This window comes from Myodes glareolus, chromosome 20 (assembly GCF_982192425.1).
Source record: "Myodes glareolus chromosome 20, mMyoGla1.1, whole genome shotgun sequence".
Lineage (NCBI taxonomy): Eukaryota > Metazoa > Chordata > Mammalia > Rodentia > Cricetidae > Myodes > Myodes glareolus.
In genome coordinates this window covers 73,276-91,822 of record NC_142045.1, presented here as the reverse complement: position 1 = coordinate 91,822, position 18,547 = coordinate 73,276, and the positions used below count along the sequence as shown (strand labels likewise).

Here is an 18,547-nt window from a genome sequence, read left to right as displayed (position 1 = left end):
AGTATTGAGCTCATATTCTTTATACATCCTTAAGAGTATTAGCTGTTAACAGCTACTATGACATATATACATCTTTTCTGGACAAGTTGCAGAATGAATTTCCAGTAATGTCCACTTGATCCTAGTGGAGCTCTTGTGTACAAGACATGACATATGGAGGCACAACCAGAGTTTTAGTACTATGCTTAGTTTTGGGGCTATGCTTAGTTTTGTTACAGGCAGCTTTTCAAAGCCTTTGTTACTTTGCTTACAGAATGACAATTTAACAAATTTAACAAGTGAACAAATTTAATACTTTTTCCCTGCATTTTTAAAAAGAGAAAAGTGACAAATATCGATTTAAATTACATAGTTGGGTGAGGTGTTTCATTTGACGGGAATACAGAATCAAAAGACAAGATCTGTATTTGATTATGTTTATTTTCTACTCACGTTCACAGACAGGAGACTTATTCTAAATTACTCTCTCTCCTTCTGGGACACACTGATGAGAAGATTTGCCATTTAACTGGAACCGTAAACAATGAGGAGCAGCAAATCATCACTAGAACAACCCACCTTTCAACTGTACAGATTGAATCACTTCTTTCAAGTATTTGTAGGATGGTATGTATTTTAAAATATTTATGACTTAAGAAAAGGCACATAGTTACTTGTGAATCTGCTCCACCAAACAATAAATCAAAAATGGATTAAAACATACAAAAATGCATCTTTTCTTTAGAATTCTCCCTCTCCTTTTTAGCATCCACATGTCAGTTGTATCTAGATCATTTTGAGAAAAACAGTCTCAATTCCTATAGGGAAAATAGCAAAGACCTTGTTACCCAAGCTTATTTCAATGAGTATCACTAAGTCCAAAGTTTTCATTCATTCTCCATAACAGGAATCTTAATTTGTGAACCAAAACTTTGAATTTCCAGATGATGAAATGACATTTCCTACTTTTTCTGGTCAAGCACAAAATATACACACTTCAAGAAAAGAAAAAGGAATTGGTTAATGACAGAGTTCTTAGTCAGAAAAGGTCAAGAAAAGGAAAGAAAATATAAGGCAGTAAAAACTTAACTAACTTTAGAATTCATATTTTGAAATCATTATGGGAAATCATCAGGGCAGGACCTATCACATCACACTCACCCTTTATTACAAACAAAGGAAGCCTCTGCCCCAAGTTGGAGATTAGAAGGAAGAAACACACGGCCATTGAGAAGTTCCTTTGGAATGGCATCACATGATATCACTAGGAAAAAAAAGAGACAGCTTGCACATGAAGAGTCAGGAAACAGTTGAGTTTTCTCAACTCTTTGAATATAGCAGAGTGTCTAGGCACCTTCACATGTTGGGGCTGCATGGCTCCAGGTTCCAAAGGATGTACACTGGACCAAGTTAGTTCCAATGAGATTATAGCCAGGTTCACAGGTATATGGCACTTCCTGGCTTACAGAAAAGAATTCCTTATCTTTTTCTTTATAATCACTGTGATGGATGTTTTCAGGCGGTAGATATCCTGAGGAAAGAATAGGACCAGAAAGTTCTTTTATTTCTGCAATAAGAACTTTATTCTTTATAACTTACAGCTAATTGTCTTGTTCTTAGTTGGGTGGGATAAAGGTATTCATAGCAACTCTCCCATACTAAGGCTGAGAAGTTGGGTCATAGAGTGGGCTTAATGTGCCTTTTTCTGCCCAGATGTGAAAAGCCATATGTCTACCTGCGTTCTCTTTTTTGATCCATGCAAGTGAATATTACTGTTACTCATTTTCACTTTATTCTATTAAAAAATCTGAGATAGCCTTCCATCAACAGGCTAGAAAAGGAACCAAACTTTTATAACACAAATTTTCCCCACCCAAATCTGCCACATTCTTTTAAGTTCAAAAACAAGGCTTCTGAGACTTCTGAATTTTGTTGCCAGGCTTTTAAAAAGGCAGACAGTTTATATTAGGAGTAGAAGGAGAGAATGGGGGCCACAGGCCCAAGATAACTACCAGCTTTCTTCCACAAAACTTATTTTCATTATCAAGATGGATATCTACACAATTTTGAATCAAATTCTTATCTTAGTCAATTCCATCTTTCAATATGGGCAATATAATGGAGAATTTATCCTCGCTTAAATAAAATATAATTATCTAAAACTCTAATGATGAACTTTTGTACTGGGTTTTAAAATTACTTTTATTCTTTAAAAGATGTAATCGTACATATTTATGAGAAACCACGTGATGCTTAAATAAGTATATTGTGTAATATGAAAGTAAGGGTAAACATCTGTCTTCTAAAACTTATTTCTTTGCAAGTGAAAACTTTCAAAATCCTTTATTCTAGATTTTAAAATATATATGAAAAGATATAATAAACAGTGGGAATACCATTGTTTATAGGGACACTGGAACTTATTTTCCCTATCTAATCTGACTTTTGTCTCTGTTCTTAACAGCATTTGATATACTGTGCAATGAAGGAGTCTTTATATGTGTAAAAATTGATTCAGGTCCTCATGCCTGTGTGTGTGTGTGTGTATGTATGTGGGAGTGTATACTGATACATATGTATATAGAGGAGATGATCTTATTTTATGAGACAAAGGAACTGGCTCACCAGCTAAGCTAGACTGGCTGCTTGTCAGCAAGCCCTAAGGATCTGTCTGTCTCTGTCTCTCAGATTCTGGGATTATAAGCATGTGCCACTACAAAAGGTTTTTTTAATATATGGGTTTTGTTTATTAAGCTCAAGCCTTCACATTTGTACAAGCACTTTATACACTGAGCCAACTCCCCAGTTCTATATTTTTTGATGAGTCATTATAAAGTGAAGAGAAGTCAAATATAATTGTGATTTGATTTGCGTTTCCTTGATGATTAGTAATGTTAAATGTGGCGCGCTTCCTGACCAGCAGGAATGAACGCCACGAAAAACGAGAATTCCTTCCCTGATCACGTCTTTATTCGGAGCACTTGATTGAGGAAAATTGGGGGAAGGGAAGAGAGAGTGCAGGGACAAGAGAAAGCTTAGAGAGAGGAAGCAGAGCCCAGAGGCAGCTGCTTTTAAACGGTGGAGAGGCTTGAATGCTGTCCTGATTGGTTGATGCCATTCTGCTAGTCTGCGCATGTGCAGGCAAGGGTTCTCAGCCCCACATGGCTAAGCCAGGTATGGACTTGTATACCTCCAAACTGCAGGACCACCTGTGCCTCCAGCTGGCTCCCTACAGTTAAACATTTTGCCAGGTATTTGTTGCCCAGGTACCCAAAGTTTCAGCCCAAATTACCCCTGAAGCATGTTGGCAATGGAGGGCTCCATTTTCTGTTTGGCTGGCACCACACTATACTGCTGCCTTTCATAGTAAAGCCAGGCTTGCACTTAAATGTTATTGTGTCATTTAAGAAGAAGGAACATTTAAATCCAGACTCCACTTCTCCATTTTCAATTTGTGGCACTGGGCACTTGACTATAGGAATACACTGAGGGGGTGGACTATTCCAGATGCCAACTTGATTGTCTTTGCTGGTGCAATGTATTGACTCCTTACCCACCAGGTCAAACAGTTTTTCCCCATTTTTTTCCAACATGGCAATGATACTTTACTACCATTCAATACAAAAAGGTATCTGTACTGCTTCTGTAAGAGTCCCCATTGGCAATGACTGGAGGTGACTCACTAGGAATAGCTTTTGAAGGGAAGTCGTTAAGAAAAGAGAGAAAGCAATTAAAATGTTCTATTTTCTAAAAATTTAGTCTTCATTTTCATAAACCAAACTTAAACTTTACTTACAACTTATTTTTAATAATGAAATTCTGTATTCTGATCAAATAAAAATAAGTCAGAAAGGAAAATACATGGAACTGGCTGATTAAAAAGTCAAAAAGCTATGAGGGCAGACAGAGTACAGTCTGTGTTATTAGAGACTTCTTGGGGTGATCTAATTTTACTTGGGTTGCATTTGTCATGTGTAAACTCAAGCATATTTTAAATTTAAGAACTTAGTCACCACTAAATAACATCATAAAAGAACATTAATGAAATAGTGTGATAGGATTAGAGATCCTGGAAGAATATCAGTCAGAGCTGTGTCCATAACAACCCAAACCGAGTGAAATGTCTCAGGCACTCATTTTTATGTGCCGATACCCAGAAAGGGATGAGAAAAATTTAGTAGGATGTCATAAAGAGATCATTTTACTCACATTCACAAGTAGGCCTGTCATTATCCCAAATTAGATTATTGTCTGAGAGAATATATCTAGCAGATGAGTCATCAATGAGTCGATATCTGGAGGCAAAGAGGTGCTTGATCACATCCAGGTCACACTTAACACTTTAGAAAAGCCTAATTTTTTCCACTTAAAGAAGGAGAAAAGGGTAGAATAGCATGCATGATATGGTGAAATAGTGATAAAGAAGTGCTTCCTTAACAGGTTCAACATTAGAGCAAATGAAGTCTGACTTTCTTGTCAATAGCACCAGAGACTTAAAATTGAAGCAAGGTAGCTCCATCTTCTTTCTTTCTAAGGATCCCCTTAACTGAGAAACACTGAAATGTCATTTCTAAAGCAGACCAAGGAGACCATGCTTCTGTTTTTATTCATATTAAAGGGTTTCTGGTTAGAAATATTATTTCTGTATCCGTATACCCTGAAGAGGCTTCCTGCCTACTCACCCTGTATTACAAGAATATGTAATTGTTGCCCCAAACTTGATACCCATACTTATATTCACAGAGCCATGGAGGAGGTCACCAGGAGTTGTACAAGATCTACCTACAAGGGAAACAAAACAGGATTTGGGGCTGGAATGGAGAAGACTTTATGCATTTTCTATTAAATTCCCTGACTGGACTTGCTGATCGTTCTGCGTATGTTTTCTCAAAGCAATTTTTGAAATTTGTAAAATCTGTGCTTTCTCAAGGAGAAACACTTTTCAAACCTTATTGCCTATATTTCTGTGTCTGAAAGAAAACTTTATTTGTGGTCAATTCTATATTAAAAACTCTATGTTCTCATTATTAAAATCTATCAGCTAATGGCATCATTTACCAAGTCTCATGTATTAAAAGCCTACAGTCATCATTTCCTCTCTATAACTCATCCTCTAATCCTTCAGTTCAATTAGTTACAAAATTCTAGGGCCTGGATTCCAGAATATCTCCCAAACCTATTACTTTGGCATTTTTATTGTTTTACTGTATTGTTGAGTGGCAAAATTTGTCACACCCGCCTCACCAGCAAGAAAGACGCAACACCGGACTCTTCTCTCTGCAGTTTATTCAGGACCTTTGAATAATTTTCTCACCCTCTCACCCCGGGGCAATGCCAGTCTACAGTTTAAATAACCTTTGGGTAGCCAACCCCTACAAGCCATGTGGGTAATGCAGATAGGTCCAAAAACATGGAAGCAAGCCAGATCTTTAGTATTAGCCATATATGGAGTTGTTCACAGCTGAGAGCACTCACCGTCAGGAAGGTGGAAGGCAGAAACCAGCACCACCTTTAAGGTATGGCATCATGCAGCTCTCTACAAAAATTCATCTTTCTAATGCTGGCCTCCCTTTGTCTAGTACTTCCACCATAACATGACATGAGTTTCTCTTTCTTTCTTTCTTTCTTTCTTTCTTCCCGCCTTCCTTTCTTTTTTTAAGATTTATTTAATTATTGTGTATACAGTATTCTGCCTGCATGCATGCTTGCAGATCAGAAGAGGGCACCAGATCTCACTCTAGATGGTTGCGAGCTATCATCTGGTTGCTGGGAATTGAACTCAGGACCTTTAGAAGAGCAGGCAGTGCTCTTAACCACTGAGCCATCTCTCTAGCCCAAATTTCTTCTTTTATATATAATATAATTAATATAATATAACCAATATAATAATAAAATATAATATAAATAAATATAAATATATCATACTTCTCTCTCAAAAATTTATGATGAATTACTATTATTCACAGGAAAAAGTATACAATCTTGGAGTTTATATGTACTCAAACCATACTGATCTTTCTCCAGTTTTTCCAAAGGTATCATTTCTACTGGGTGATGGTGGTGCACAGCTTTAATTCCAGCACTCTGGTGGAAGAGGTAGACAGAGCTTTGTGAGTTTGAGGCCAGTCTGGTCTACAAGAGCTAGTTCCAGGACATCTAGGACTGTTACACAAAGAAACTCTGTCTCAAAAAACAAACAAGCAAAAAACTGAAATATCAAAGATACCATTTCCTCCAAATTTCTATCCAGAAAGCCTCAATCTCCCTAATTCTCTTAGACAGCATTTATTTTTCTATGGTTGAATAGCAGTTTACCTCTACTATTAAACAACATCGTAAAGCCTCAAGATAGAGTGCTTGCCTTGCCTGAACAACGCCTTGTGTTCAATCCTTAGTTATATGTTATATATGTGTAATGTGTGCTGTCCCTTACACAATCCATTGTCTACTGCTTCACTCATGTTAGTTAATAAAAATATCTGTTGAATTAAATGTGGTAAGGAAAAGATGAAACTAATATCATTTTGTATACTAACATTTAATCTCTAACACAATGTAAAAATCATAGAATGATGTCAGAAAGATGATGCTAAACCATGTGATGACTTAAACCCTAGTATTCAGAAAATTTAGGAGTTAAAGGAAACAAAAAAGCTGGGATCACACTTTGCGTGCCATGACATACTAATTTATTTGTCTTTGTTCTGGAAAATAGTATACTATCCTGTACAGATAGAATGATAAAGACAAACATGGCTTGTAGGAGCACTCATGAATACAGAACTGCTGACCATCTGACCACTTGGAGTTCTTTAAGCAGGTGATTAAGAATGGCTTCCCATTATACCCAGGGAGGCATTTGTATTTCCAAGTTGTGTCAACAGCAAACTCAGTCTTATCACTCTCAATATTAGGTTTAGCAAAAGTATATCTTGGCAGTGACTTACACTGACCTAGAAATAAGGACCACAGAAATATCAAAGCTGAGAAAGGCTGAAGTATCTCTGCTTCTCTCCTGCCACCAATTATTCTAACAAATTTGATCTTTAGAAGTATTCTTGTCTGGAGCAAAATTATCTAAGAAAATCATTCTAGTATGGGTAGACACAGAGAAATTCAGAGATTCAAAACTTTTAAAGCACAGCAGAGGAATAATATCTGGAGAACTTTTTTCATAAAATTCCACCCTTTTACAATTTTACAATTTAAAACTGTGGGTGGATTGTTTGTTTTCTTTTTAATACAGTGAAGTCAGGAAAAATAAGAAAAGCATGTAGAACTTCAATAATGATTATATATAACTTAATATATAATACAAAACTCAGAAAACAATAGAAGAAAATGAAGGAGGAATGCTGCAAGATGTCAGCATAGGAAAGCACTTGTAAGGGTCCAGTTGCTTAGGAAATAGTGCCAAATGACAAATGAGACTTCATGAAAGTATAAAGCATCTGCTCAGGAAAAGAAAAAAAAAAGGATGAACAGATCATCTACAAAATGGGAGAAAATCTTTGCTAAGTAGATATCTGATTCATAACCAGAAAATAAAAGGGAATAAAAGTATAAACACCAAAAATCCCTCATTTATAAGTGAAGTAATGGAGTGAACATATGACTCTTAAATGAAGTATAAAATGTTCAAAAAATATGAAAAATGTGTTAAACCTCACTAGTCATCAGAAAAATGAAAATAAAAACCACATTAAGATTTCATCATTCACTAGTCAGAATGACAGTCATGAAGAAAATAAGTAAACAAATGCTGAAAAGGATTTGTACAAAAAGGAACACTTTTACATTGCTGATGAGATTGTAAACTAGTCCAGCCACTGTAAAAATCTGTCTGGAGATTTCTCAACAAAATAATAGTAAATAGTATTTAATAATAACAAAAATAGATCTACCACATGATCCCGCGCTTTTGTCAATATTTACGCAGAAGAGTCCAAGTCAGCATTCCAGATATACTTGCACACCAATGTTTAATGTAGTGCTATTCACAGTGGCTAAGTTATGGAACCAGCCTAGGTGCCCAGCAATAGAATAAATTAAGAAAATGTATATATACACAATGGAACCTTTTCAGCTATCAAGAATGAAGTTATATTGTTTGTAAGAAGATGAATGTAACCAGAGATAATAATATCAAGTGAATTAAGTCAGATTTAGAAAAACGGGTGTCTTTTTTCTCTCTCATATATATTTGAATATCGATACAAACTGTCTGGAAGAACAAAAGGTACTAATGGGAAGGGAGAAGATTAAGAAGGAGGGGGGTCATAGGATATCCTCAAAGTATATTATATACTTGCCTGAGACTGGCCTTATATAACCTTATGTAACAAGATAAGCTTATGTGATAAAATAGTAATAAAATGATGAGCCTATATACTTTTTGGTAGGGTTGAAGGGAAGTTATGTCAGCTATTTGTACCAGCTATTTTTTTTTATCATTGTGACCAAATGCTTGACAGATACAACTTAAGGGAGGGGGGATTAGCTAGTTTATAGTACAGGGGATATCATTCATTTTGATGAGGAAGGCATATGACTGGAGCAGCTTGGGCTTTACAGGAAGAAAACTTCAACAGCTGCTGGTTACATGACACCAGTTAGGAAGCGGAAAGTTTAGCTGGAAGTGGGGAGGAGATATAACCTCCAAAGTCCACTCTCTAGATAGATCTGTGGTCTTCTAAAGGTTCTACAGGACAGCTGTAGACTGACTGTTCAGATACATGAGCTTATGGGAGACACATTATATTCAAACAATAATGGGTACAAAAAATAAAAAAAAAATCCTCTGGTTTCATAATAAAAATCAGAAATATACACATGAAAATATCTTTAAAAGTTTTTTTAATATTTTATTTTTTATTTCATTTCTAACAGTATTTTACCTACATGTATATATGTACACTATATGTGATCAGTGACTGCAAAGTCCTTAATACAGTTATTCATTCCCTAGAACTGGAGTTGCGGGTGATTATGAGGCACCAAGTGGATGCTGGAAACCAAACCTTGTCCTCTGCAAGAACAGCAAGTGCTCTAACTACTGAGCCATCTCTCCAACCTTACAAGCAAAAATCTTATAAATAAAAGCTTTTAGCATAGGATACTAAATTATCATAGAGATCTTATAAAATCAAATTTACTTTAATTGATGTATATGTGATACTACTTCTACCAGTTATTTTAATTAGATAATAATATGTGATTATCAAATGTAAATAAGGACAAAGGTAAAGTATCTTCCACAATATGGCAAACCATTTACATTCATAAGATTCAATCAGTGGAAAAAATACAGACCAAGAGGAAAACAAGATCTGGAAACTACAAAGGAAGAGGGAACTTTATAATGTGACTTTCCATGTCAAAAAGAGGCAAGAATTTTTCTTTCTTGATGAGGATTAATGGAAGTCTCATCTCTAGTAAAGAGACCTTGGACGTTTACTGAAACCACCCACCTCCCAGGCCTCAGTACAGAATCTCCAAAGACTGAATTCTCCTCCAATCAGAAAAGCAAAGGAGCAGGTGACTTGTCTCACTGGCTAAAGACTCTGCTGTCTAACCTGACTGACCAATTGAGTTTAATCCCTGGAGCCACAGGTAGAAGGAGAGAGCTAACTCTTTTTAAATAGTCCCTGGCCTCCAAGCCCATGCCATTGAATGCACACCCCCCCCAGTAAACAAATAAATACATGTAATAATTTTTTAAATTGCATGATGTGGGTTTTCTTAAAAGTTCCTGTTTCCTCTTTACCTCTTTCTAGCATCAGAGTGAAGATCAGAGTAGCGACTATAACACAGAAAATGTTTCTAGAGGACAGGGTGCAATGAACTATTTAGATCTAAGGGGCTTTACATGGGTGATTTAGAAATCCTGTGGAAGTAGATGGAGGATTTATGAATGGGATGAATATTAATCTGAAAAGCTGGCCAGAAATCAGTAACGGGCTGCGAGACCATTATTGACAATTATCATCAAATGCCTTAACACTGGGACTCTGAATATCTAATAGCTGAGTTTTTAAAATGAGAGTTATGTATGTTAAGGAAAATGTGGTACTAAGCATAAAATATTCATCAGTGAACATGAAACGAGGTCCAGTCATCCCTAGAATTTATTTTCCAGAAGTTGTACGAGAACTAGTGGAAATACATTTAGTTCTGCATTTAATGACAAGATTCACCATTAACTGCTAATTGCTACACTTGTAAGTGTCAACAATCAAGTACAGTGACCTAATTTCCCCAGCAGCTCATGATTTCTCACAGCTCTGTGGGACTGTAACACAGCTCATTTCTAACTTCATTTCATATCTGAGAAACTGAGAATCGGGGCTCTAACCGACTTTCTAACATTTACCCAGCTATTGATATTTGCTTATAGTAAATATCTTATAACCTATGAATATATTCACTATGAGAATAAATTATATTACGACTTGCCAAAATTCACCCAGCTATTGAGGTTGTCTTATAACCTATGTCTTCACTACCAGAGCAAATTATACTACTTTAAAAGCAAGACAATCTGTAAAACAAAAACAATAAAAAAAACAAAAACTGTTACAGAGAACATTGAAAGAGAACCTATGTAAGCATACACTGCTACAGAAGTCACAGTCTTAAATATCCTATCAAAGTCAAACAAAATCTGAGACCCTTACTGGAGAATCAGGTATTATTCTTTAAGAAAAGCAGGGACTCAACAACCCTTCCATGGCTAGAGAGGATTTCTGCATGCACAGAAGCACATGAGTCCTATGATCCTTGAACACAGCACTTGGCTGAAATCTCAAGAGGCTGGGAATCCTGAGAGAGAGAGAACCACCAAACAGAGGCAGCAGTCATTCAAAAGCGCCCACGCGTGGCTCAGGTTTCAGTGGTGGTGGTCCAGGTCCCAGAAGAGGTGGGGCCATTCTGCTTCAAAGACTGACTGAGTCTCCGAAGTTGTCAGGGACAGACAAGTATCCAGAAGCGCCCCCTTATCCCTGGTTTGGTCTCTAACCTATGTGTAGGTGCAGAAAAATTTCTAGCCCTGAAGGAGTTCCCTTATCTGCACTCCCGTGCCCAGCTCACCAAGAACTCCTGGCGCGATGAGAGTGAAGAAAACACAGAGCGAACCCAAGGCTCCCATGCCACCACAGCTTCCCATCAGAAGGTTGCTTTCTGAGTGTTCTGAGTCTCCAACAAGAATAGGGGGATTTGTCTAAGTGCCGGTGGCATCTGGCTGTAAGCTGTGGGGAAGGACCCTTAAATAGCATCTGCTCCGCGCTGGGTACTGAAGACTTGTGGAGCTCATCTGCAGGTGGCCAGGGGCAGAAGAGGCAGGGAGAGCGGCCCCGGATAAACCTGATTTTGGCTCAAACTGAGTCCTGCTCAGCGCCTGGCTTGCCTACTTTTTGTTGACTGTGCAACCACGTACATTAATCTTTTCTCTGCCTAGATCTGAAACATTTAACAAAATAATACTAATTTTAACTAATCTGCAATATTCGTATGCTGTGTCAATTTACAGTATTGTATTCATTAAACCTGTTTTGCATTTTGTTCCAGTAAATTCATTTTCAAACCCAATTAATATAGTCAGCTCTCAGTTTGAGAAAACAACCTAAAGTGGCTTACTTAAAGTGGAAATTCAGAAATTAAACTGCTTGGTATTGCAGTCTTTTTACTCTAGTGTAAGTAGTGAAAATTTTAATTTCTCTGTATCTATAAAGGGGTTTTCTAAAGGGTAATATTTTAGAAATTTTGTCTCTGTCGGTTAAAAAGTATATATCGTTGACTATGTAATTATCTTATGTAATTGCTACATTTGATATTTTAATAAATTATAGGCATTTATCTCTCCTTTATTTTAATGTGTATTTCTTAAAAAATAAGGGCATGTTTCCATAATTATAGTACAATGATCAATTGCAAAACACCAATATTGGTACATTTCTATTTTATAATTTTACTGTATTCAAATTTTGATGATTACATCAATAGTCTGTAATGGCAAAATAAGAACAACAAAACTATACACCCGCAAGATCATATATTTGATTCTTGGGTTTCTTTTTCTTTAATTGAAAAAAATCTCATTTTTTAATTGGGTTAATTAGAGTCTTAATGTCTAGTTTCTTGAGTTCTTTATATATTTTGGAGATCAGACCTTTGTCTGATGCGGGGTTGGTGAAGATCTTCTCCAAATCAGTAGGTTGTCTTTTTGTCTTAATGACAGTGTCCTTTGCTTTACAGAAGCTTCTCAGTTTCAGGAGGGCCCATTTATTCATTGTTGCTCTTATTGTCTGTGCTACTGAGGTTTTATGTAGAAAGTGGTCTCCTATGCCCATGTCTTGTAGACTACTTCCCACTTTCTCTTCTCTCAGGTTCAGTGTTTTCAGATTAATATTGAGGTCTTTAATCCATTTGGACTTGAGTTTTGTGCATGGTGATAGATATGGATCTATTTTCATTCTTCTACAGGTTGACATCCAGTTATGCCAGCACCATTTGTTGAAGGTGCTTTCTTTCTTCCATTGTATACTTTTAGCTCCTTTGTTGGAAATCAGGTGTTCATAGGTTTGTGGGTTAATATCCGGGTCTTCTATTTGATTCCATTGGTCGACTTTTAATGTCTAGTTTCTTCACCATAGAACCTTCATCCGGTGATGGATGGAGATAGAGACAGAGACCCACACTGGAGCACTGGACTAAGCTCCCAAGGTCCAAATGAGGAGCAGAAGGAGGGAGAACATGAGCAAGGAAGTCAGGACCGTGAGGGGTGCATTCACCCACTGAGATGGTGGGACTGATCTAATGCGAGCTCACCAAGGCCAGCTGAACTGGGAGTGATGAAGCATGTGATCAAACCGGATTCTCTGAATGTGGCTGTCAATGAGGGCTGACTGAGAAGCCAAGAACAATAGCACTGGGTTTTGATTCTACTGAATGGACTGGCTTTGTGGGAGCCTAGTCTGTTTGGATGCTCACCTTCCTAGACCTGGATAGAAGGGGAAGTTCTTGGACTTCCCACGGGGCAGGGAACCCTGACTGCTCTTAGGACTGGAGACGAAGAGGGAGAGGGAGTGGGAGAGTGGAAGGGAAATGTGAGGTGGGGAGGAGTTAAAAATTTTTAATAAATAATAAAATTTTTAAAAATCTCCCAGAGTATTTGTGTGTGTGGTGTTTATGTGTGTGTGTGTGTGTGTGTGTGTGTGTGTGTGTGTGTGTGTGTGTGTGTGGTGTAGTATGTGATTGTATGTGTTCTTGTTCACATGTGCATAAAGATGTATGTAGAGACTAGAGGCTAATGTCATTGTTTTTATCTGCTTTCCACTCTCTTATTTGAGGCAAGGTCTCTCTCTGAACCCCAAAATTTCAGATTATGCTAGGCTGGTTCCTTAGTGAGTTCCATTTGCCTGTTTCTGACTCCCTTGTGCTAGGGTGAAAAGTATCCTGGGTGTAGCTTTTAACCTGGTTTCTGGAAATTTGAACTCAAACCCTGGTGCTGGTATGACAAGCATTTTACTGACTGAGCCCTCCCCAATTCCTGGATCAGGAACTATGTTGTTCTTTCATTGTTTGTCTTTGATATCTGTGAAGTAATTATTTTTCTAGAATGGCACTCAAAGTATTTGTCTATTATACAGTATGGTAACAAATTACCCAATGATTAGTAGTGACTTAAAGTGAGACTTAATAGTACTTTTTAGTTTCTGAAGTCATAATTTGGAGGAATATAGCTGGACTGGACATCTTCTCCAATACTGTGGCCAAAATGATAGCCAGAATTGCAGTTATTTGGATGACTGGGACAGGAAAAGCACACAGAAGATGCACAGTCAGTGGCTGTTGGCTGGATTCCTCATTTCTTCATCTTGTGTGTGTGGAAAATGGACTGTTGAGTTATAAGGGTTGAAACTTCTTCCATTTTAAGAGACTACTAACTTATTTCAGATCTAGAAGAACAAAAGTCAGAATGACTTTCATGATTCTCAGAAGTCATAACATTTTCAGAACAAAGATCAGTCCTTCTCAGTGCCAGACACTATGTATGGATGGGGATACTGGGAGTCAAAGATGGAGAGTCAAGTGAAGACTGGTGACCAACATCACTCAGTTTGGTTTTATATAGTTTCTTCACAATTAGATTGAAATTTTGCATTTTTTGGCAGAGATATCAGAGGATGGATGCTCTTGCTTGTCTGTATGTACACGTTTCCTGATGGTCCTTTTATTGGTAGTGGTCACTTTTATTGTATAAACAGGTTTTTGCAGTTAAGTAATTATTGTCCCCTTATTATTGACAAGTATTTTGGGGGAGGAATCTTTCAAAACTATATAAACACTTCATTTAAAAATCAAAATTTCACCTGCTAATTTTTGCTCATTAATAATTTTTTTATCTTACTCAATTACCACTTTATGACTCCTGTATGATAGTCAGCCATTACATTTATATTTATTAATTGATATTCCACTGAAAAGACTTTCTCATCTATTCATTTATTCATTAATTTTTCTATATAAAATTACCATGGAACCTGTGTCTATATCAATATGAAATTACTTATTTAGTGAGCCATCATCTTTTGTTAAAGTTATTTAATTCATAAATTGTACCTGACTTGCCCTGTAGGAGATCTCAAAATAGTCCCTGTTTCTCATCTGTCCAATTCTTATAAATTTTTGAGTACTTCAATTTGTGATTTTCTATATCCACCACTGAAATTTCCTCTTTCTCTATTGAATATTGGCTCTTCTTTTTTTAAAATCAGTGTACACATTTTCATTTTGCTTTTATTGTCATGGTTAGACTCTAAACCCTGAACACTGCATTCATTGTTAGTGGAGTACCACTGCTTCTTTACCTTCTTTGCAGACAAAATGAGAAAAAGTGAGCATGAAACTGTAGTCTAGTCCTATGTCTCTGTAAACTTTTTCCTTCTTTACATCTGCCATTGATCTATATTATGTCTTCTAATTCCAGTCTTTGACTATAGATTTCCCCATCTTTCCTTCTGTCTCATTTGTAACTCTGTCCTCCAAAGGCAAATCACTTAGTTCCACAATATACTTAATTATTTGTTCTACAGAAAAATAGGTTTAAGAGTTGCTAAATTTATCATGGTAAAATGAAACCTGGAAAATTTTTAAGTTTTATTTTATTTGTGTCCTGAAAGCTTAGAAACCACTAATCTCCAACTCACAGTATTCTCTTCCATTCCATAACATAGAAGAACCCTAAACTGCTTAGGTTAAGTAGCCTTCTCCAATGCAATTATGTTAATCATTTAGATTGGTTTATTTTCCTTTGTATTACATTTTAGTTTGTTTCTCATCATTTTAACTTAGAAAACAAATAGTTTTAAATATAAAAACTGTTCAAAATGTATGATTAGAGAAATACCTATCCTTTTTATTGTATTTTCACCTACTGGCTAAAGGTAATATATTTCAGTATTTTCTTCTTTATCTATTTTATTTTTTCCTCAATGAGAGAACATATAATTGTGTTCTTATTCCTTTTTCAAATATAAAAGAAAGTATGCTATTGCTTAGAGTTATAACCCTAACCTTTCTTTATTTTTCTTCACTAAACAAATACATTAGACTTCAATCCTTATACAGTAAGAGATATTCCTTACTCTCTTTATTGATGCATGGTACTTCACTGAATGGATGTACTATGACTGATTCAACCATTTTTATATGACTACATTAGGCTATTCAATAAAACTCTCAATATTAACAGCTTCCATTCTGCACACAGTAACAGATTAGATTAGAAAATGATATTCATCTTTTTATTTTTATGTTTCTATTGTCGAATGTATATCTTCAGTTAAAAACTCTACGAATGAAATTGCTTGGTCAAATGGAAAACATGTATATAGTTTTATTAGGTAATGACAAATTCTCTTTTGAAAAAAGTAGTTTCAACTACAGAGAAATGGAAGCATGGGGTGGGAGTAGGGGAACAGGTGGAAGGTGAGAAGGGAGGAAGGAAAGGGAGTGGGAAAAATACATAGCTCATTAAAAATAGTTTTAAAAATTTGTGTCAACATTTATTCTATTGTAGAACTCTGACATTTAGACCTGACATGACTGCTGCTTTAAAAAATCACAACATCTGTAATTATACATAGGAATCTCATAAACATGCAAAGTCCCACTCCTCTGTGAGAATATGCAAGAGGTAAACATTTACTAATTAGGAAGAGTTTTTTTCTTCAATTGTGTCTCCACTGTAAGCCTGTGCTCCTGTTAGGAACAACATTTAAACTCATTTGTTCACCAAGTTAGACTTATTTGAAATCTTTCCTGGATTATAGCATTGGTACCCTATACAGGATGAAAAGTATTTGTTCGTGTCTTCCTAAGAAAAGTCAACCCAACAGGTAGGATATAAATTGGGTTTGTAAGTGCTCCACTGTAAGCACTCAGGTGGGGATAAAGAAAGGGAAGGCAGATGATGAAGTCTATCTTGGTTCCTGCAAAACAAAAGTGAAAGAATATGTCAAGAAAAAGTCTCTAGGGGAAGAAAATTTGACAGGAAGATGAATCTAATACTCATTAACCTTCAGAAGGCTTTAAAGTTTGAATAACAGTTCAACAAAGGTGCAGAAAGAGTGTGTGTTTCATATTATGCCCTCTGTGAAGATGAGGATGAGAGTCATCCCAGCCATTCTGCTATAGGAGTAGCCAAGTTTCTCACAACTGAGGGCTAGACAAGGCACCTTGAAGTCCTCTGTGAAAGTGTAAAATACTTGTACATTAGCATATGTGGAAACTGTGTGTATGTTGATTATGACAATTCCTAGGGTGCTGGAACAATGAGAGTAGTGGATGGACACAGAGATAGAACAGTCAAAATGAAAAGGGCATTGCTTGCACCAAAGGAGGTGATTATCTCTCTTAAGAGCATACTGTGAACATTTTTCTCCTGCCAGAAAATATACTGGAGATGGATATACTGATAAGACACCTTCTCCATACCATTGTTGGAGAGTTTCTCCTGGGGATAAGAATTTTAAATTAGTCATGTGTGGTTGGGTGAATTGAGTGTCTGAAGGAGGTAAATAACAATGCAGGTGTCATGGGAAATATGAAGTTACAGAAATCATCAAACAATTAGAAAAGGTAGAGATTATTTGTCCCTCTTGAACCCCTTTCACAAACCTTATAGGGCCAGTAAATAAACTAGGTGACTCATGAAAAATGGCCATGGATTATAGAGAACTAAATGAAGTTGTGCCTCTCATCCATTCTAGTACTCAACATTGCTCTTTAGAAAAAAAAATTGCAGGTAACAGGACACTTCCATGTTCCATTGGACAATGTAGCATTTTTTTTTGTATTGCTTTCACATCTCCAAGCTTGGAAAAGATAGCAACTCACTTTTCTCAAGTTTATCTTCAGGGTCCTACTGTTTGTCATGGTCATTGTTTCTTTATCCAGCAAGTCCTGTAATCAGCTTCATTATCTAGCTTATACAAGTTTATATAATGGCATCCTTTCAGGGTCTTCAAGATTTAGAAAAGTACCTTGAAGATACACAAATGCACCTATAGAAGTGAGGATAAAAAGTCAGTCTATACAGAGCATGAGGGTCAGGCACAATTGTGAAATTCTCTGGAGTATGATGATCAGGTAAATTGTGTCTAACACCTAACAAGTTTGTTGAAACAAATTTTCATCAGCCTGTGCAGTGGCTGTGAATGCAAAATAGCTGCATGTATTTTGAGATATTTCTTGAGGAACTGCTTCACTGTCACAGCCATCTTGTTTTAAATGCCCATCCTTTATATGATTTGATGAGGAGTCCCACATGGGATACAGACAGTATACATCAAGAGACTTTGGAGAAAGCTAGAATTCTTGGAGAACAGGCTAATTTGTATGCCTCAATACTTTTGATGATAAATTTATGGTGCAAGTTAATAGAAGCTCAAAGGACTACATCTAGAACGCAGATAGAAAAGCTAAGTAAACAACTTCTATAGAATGTTGATCCTAGTCATGGAAAGAGATAGAAGCTCAGATATCACACTAGGACAACAATTATTAGCACTATACAAGGCATTTCAATAGACAGAATCCATTGTAGATTTAATTTCAGTAATAGTTAAAACAGCATATCCAATTTTGGGCCAGACTTAATTCTGTGATAGCATAGAATCAAACTCTGCAAAAATGGCATGCATATTTATAGCAATGTAGTTTGGTGTCCTTGAGTTGTACAACCAATGCCATACAGGCCGTGCTGTGATCAGTGTCCTTTCAAGTTGCTTAGACCCTAGAATTAATGAAACCAAAACCCAAGCCACACAAAGTATTGTATGGAATTCTGGCCATGTCTGTTGTTGCCTGGTGCACTGATGGTACCATGAAGGGCACCAGACAAGAAGGAATGGCAACACCAATACAAATGAATACAGATACCGTATAGTTTACCTTCTAGCTATTCCAAATGACATACTGATTTAATACCCTTTGCTGTTTGCTGTTTTCCTTCTTCCCTAAGAGATGTAGGCAGATAGATAGAGGGAGTTTTGGAGAACACTTTGAA

General features: G+C 36.5%; 1 protein-coding gene across 1 annotated transcript in view; it reads left to right on the top strand.

Moving 5' to 3' along the window:
* The window catches only part of LOC146895043 (zinc finger protein 627-like), a 31,918-nt gene extending 26,889 nt beyond the window's left edge, over positions 1-5,029 (top strand). The window contains exons 4-5 of the mRNA XM_087899416.1: positions 441-606; positions 4,723-5,029. Of these exons, the coding sequence (XP_087755542.1) occupies positions 441-606; positions 4,723-4,953 (397 nt within the window). The 3' untranslated portion in view covers positions 4,954-5,029. The remainder of the gene's footprint in view (positions 1-440; positions 607-4,722) is intronic.
* Positions 5,030-18,547: the final 13,518 nt, after the last annotated feature.